At 41.2% G+C, this 791-nt stretch overlaps 1 protein-coding gene across 1 annotated transcript in view; it reads left to right on the forward strand.

Annotated features, from left to right (window-relative positions):
- Window positions 1-494: 494 nt before the first annotated feature.
- LOC123241830 (serine protease 30-like) overlaps window positions 495-791 on the forward strand; it is a 12807-nt gene continuing 12510 nt past the window's right edge. The window contains exon 1 of the mRNA XM_044669355.1: window positions 495-703. Coding sequence (XP_044525290.1) covers window positions 495-703 — 209 coding nt within the window. The remainder of the gene's footprint in view (window positions 704-791) is intronic.

Here is a 791-nt window from a genome sequence, read left to right on the forward strand (position 1 = left end):
GGTCATGCATATACTGTAGCTATGTTTCTTAAGTATTCAGAGTTTGGCTTTTCATTTGTCTATAAACTATCTTTCATTCATGTTTTGTCATTATGCAAGTCTATGCCTGTGATTTTCTTTTGTCCTGACACCCTGTTCCATTGCCCCATTCTCTCCATGCCCTTGTCTCTGGGTGATTTGCATTAGATTTAAGCCTTCCATTGGGTGAGTTGCTTTGGATGCCTAATAAAGACCTAGTGTTTACTCATTTACTGGTCATTTGTCTGTTGTGAAATTTCCCCAATTTCCAAGATTTCTGGAATAGATAGGGACATAGGGTTTAAGTAACTTGGCTAAGGCCATATATCTAGTAAGGGTAGAGGCAAGAGTCAGACTTTTATTCCAGCACTTTCCATTTCATTATTTAGTTGTTTAGTCATTTCGAACCTTATGAACTTTTTGCTTGAAGTTTTTTTCGTGAAGGTACTGGAGGGCTTGCCATTTCCTTCTCTGGCATGTCCCCATTTTACAATGAGGAACGGAGGCAAAAAGGAGTGAAGTGGCTTGTCAAGAACCACAAGGATAGTAAGTGTCTGAGGCTGGATTTGAACCTCGACCTGCCTGACTGCAGGCCCGGTACTCTACACATTGCATTCCCTGGTTGCCCCTCAGTTTTCCAAAGAAGTGTAGAAATCTGGGACCCAGACCTTCTTACAGACTACAGGTCAGGTGTGTACATCTGTAGAATTTTCTGGAGGCACCCAAGATACAAGAATCTCTTGCTACATTTCTGTCCCTAAATATAGAATTGT

This window comes from Gracilinanus agilis, chromosome 3 (genome assembly GCF_016433145.1).
Source record: "Gracilinanus agilis isolate LMUSP501 chromosome 3, AgileGrace, whole genome shotgun sequence".
NCBI classification, from domain to species: Eukaryota; Metazoa; Chordata; class Mammalia; order Didelphimorphia; family Didelphidae; genus Gracilinanus; species Gracilinanus agilis.